We start from the raw sequence: 2,844 nt of genomic DNA, 5'->3' as shown, positions 1-2,844 counted from the left end.
ACCATGACCATGTGGGCGACGCAGCAAGCCGTGCCCTTTAAGGCACCAGGTGCCCTTGGAATGGCGCCACCCAAATCCAGCCAAAAATGGAAACCTCAGCGACCAAAAATCTCCAAATTGCGCGACTTAAACAGTGTTCACACACGTGGCTGGCTCCCGACGCAGATAAGTCATATAGTTTGTCGTCGACAGGCAAACGCATCTGCGAAGTCAGTGTGCGTTGCATTTTCTGACCCTAGCCCTAGAGTTTGAACATCTTTAGGGTTGTTCTGTCAATCCGTTATCTAAAGCGACGACAGGTTTTTGAATCCACGCTCGAACGCAAACAAGAGACGTTGATAAATGGAGTGAAAATAAGACACAAGTACGGTACCGGTACCGTGCTGTCGTTGGTACCAAGGTATTTTCGAAAGGGCACGCTCGTGCCTCACAACATCTGCTTTGTATTACTGTTGTTGTTGAAGTGAGTCGTCCGTCTATTACAATAGATAAACTATGCTAAATAACATTGTCGGACTTTCTCCGTTGTGTGTACTCGGTTGAGGGACTTGATTTATGCAGGCGGAGGCAGGAGCGCGATCCGCGGGACCAGGTGGCGTCGCGGCCACTCGTGTTGGGCGAGGAGCCGGATAAATCGACGATCTTTGTATTACCGCAATGAACCGGGTACCCTGATATCCGCCAAGCTCCAATATGCCGCATTTCATCCCCGAATACCCGATTTTTGCCGTTGGCTTATTGAGCCAATAAGCGTAGATCCTGAGGACGAGGCCATCGATCGCCAACAAAGTCATGCATCGGGCGATACCAGCAGCGTGAGAAACACTCGCCGCAGCTCAACGCAAACATGGTTGGATTACAGTCATCTTACTTGGACACACGCACGCACTACAGACAGATCTTATGCAAAACTAGAGGTGCAGGATAAAGGAAATGGCCATCTTGCACGGCTCGTGGCTCTTTGTGGCTTTGTCGCAGCAGCTGCTGCTCGCGTCGTCGTAGCTGCTGGCGTCGTCGCTCTCGCTGTCGGTCGTGCTGATGAGCGCTGTGAACGACGTCCGAGACGTTTTCGGGTCCCAGTACATGATCGCGTTGTACTGGGCCTTGAGCTGCGCGCGGCGAGCCGCGACCTGGACCGTCGGCCCGTCCTCCATCTTGGCGATGACGTTGTCGAGGAAGCGCATTTTGCGACTTAGCTTGGCGAGCTGACGGTACGGCCACTTGGGGAAGCCGCGCTGGCGGCAAAGGCGGATCACGGCGCCTTCGTACGAGTGCAAGCGCGCGGCAGCCTCCTTGAGCGGGTAGTGGAAGTACTTGCGCAGCTCGTGCGTCGGGAGGTAGCGAATCGACTCAAAGATGGCCATGGTGCTGTAGGCGTGGGTGGCTCGAGGCAAGTTGGCAAGTGAGGATCGCTACAACTGCGCGGGGCGCAGTTGTACTTTATCAATTCGCACAGATTGGTATAAAAATACCGCCAACTTTAAATCGTTCTGATTAAATGCGCACTCTTTAAGCGAATTCCATTTCGGACGACTAGTTGCTTTCAGCTGCACGATGCCTCCGTTGCGTCGCGGTATTCCTTCGTCGCGCACCGCATCAGCGACCAGCATGCAGAGTTTCCCCGGCGGCATGCCCACCGATTGGCTCAGCTTGCGTCGTTCGTTGGCTACTCTGGCGCACGAGGTTTCGGTCATATCCCCCTCCAGCTCTATCATCGCGCCTCGACAGGTCAAATGACGAAGCCAACGGTACGCCCGCGATCCTGCCTCGTACAAGGGGCAGTGTCAACCTTCGAGTAGCATGTGTGGGAGGATTGAAAGCTACTGCAATCGGAATCTTGCACGGGCGCGAGATATTTGCTCCGTGGCCGCCGATGTCGCGATAGTAGTGCACTTGGTCGCACGAGGCGCTGGCAGAGCCTTGCGGCCAACGCGCCTTGAAGCAAAAACCCTCCATGGTTTTTCCTCACAGACCCGCACACGTTGCAGCTGCCAGTGGAGGTGCGTATCAAGATGACGTACCTGGTCCACACCTACGGTACACATGTTGTGCGTGATAAAACGTGCGCGCAGAGAACTTGCCGCAACGTACTACGGTAGTGTGCAATGCTGCAGCAACATTGCAGTGGGTACTTGGCGCATCTCGCCAACTGCCTCTCGCTGCCAACACCTTCTTCGTGTTGCCTATCCTCCCAGCCCGTGCGATATTACAAGGCCCACATTGCCGTCTCGGGAGCGGGTCACCGGCACCGCCTACCGCCGAGGAGCATTGGCCGAGGAGAGCGCTACCACCGACCAAAGCTGATCGTTCGCCGACGTCTTGTGTCGGTGTCGCTATGGCGCGGAAGCTTGTTGGGAACAGTGTTATAGAGGCACTGGCGCATGCACGCTTTGCTCGGCGCACTCGACCGACAACCTACATGTATACGATTGCCCAGAAGTTTTCCCAAAGCAAATGCGTGCACTCGATCGAGACGCCGCCAATTTCGTTTCGTGCTGTGTAGAGTCGGTGGTTTCGAGCCAAACCTACGCTGCATGCCTGATGCAGTAAGAATGCTGCAGACCTGCCGACAGCCACGCCGGCGATCGACAGTGTATATCGCTCGGAGGCGAGAAAAAATCACATTGTATCCAAGACGAGCGATCTTGAAGGGGTTTGCGCAACCGTCGTTGGTGGAACTATAGTTGCTGCCATGGGCGTCGCATGGGCGCCGGTGCTCTGGAGCACATCGGCCGCGATGGCTTTTGTACGTGCCCTCCGCCTCCGTCTATGGTTCTTATATCTATCTGCAGATGCTGGGGGTGGTCATCATGGTAACTTGCACGTCGTGGTCGATCCCTTTGG

The 2,844-nt window shown here is 55.3% G+C and overlaps 1 protein-coding gene across 1 annotated transcript; it reads right to left on the bottom strand.

Annotated features, from left to right (window-relative positions):
* Window positions 1-912: 912 nt before the first annotated feature.
* On the bottom strand, window positions 913-1,364 carry SPRG_18035 (hypothetical protein; the record flags this gene model as incomplete). The annotated part of the gene is made up of 1 exon (XM_012357463.1): window positions 913-1,364. A coding segment is annotated over one exon (452 nt), but the record flags the coding sequence as incomplete, so codon positions are not given.
* Between the last annotated feature and the right edge of the window lie 1,480 nt (window positions 1,365-2,844).

Source organism: Saprolegnia parasitica (assembly GCF_000151545.1).
Source record: "Saprolegnia parasitica CBS 223.65 unplaced genomic scaffold supercont2.933, whole genome shotgun sequence".
In the NCBI taxonomy this organism is placed as follows: domain Eukaryota; phylum Oomycota; class Saprolegniomycetes; order Saprolegniales; family Saprolegniaceae; genus Saprolegnia; species Saprolegnia parasitica.
Note: the sequence above shows the minus strand (reverse complement) of the source record. Positions and strands in the feature narration are given on the sequence as shown.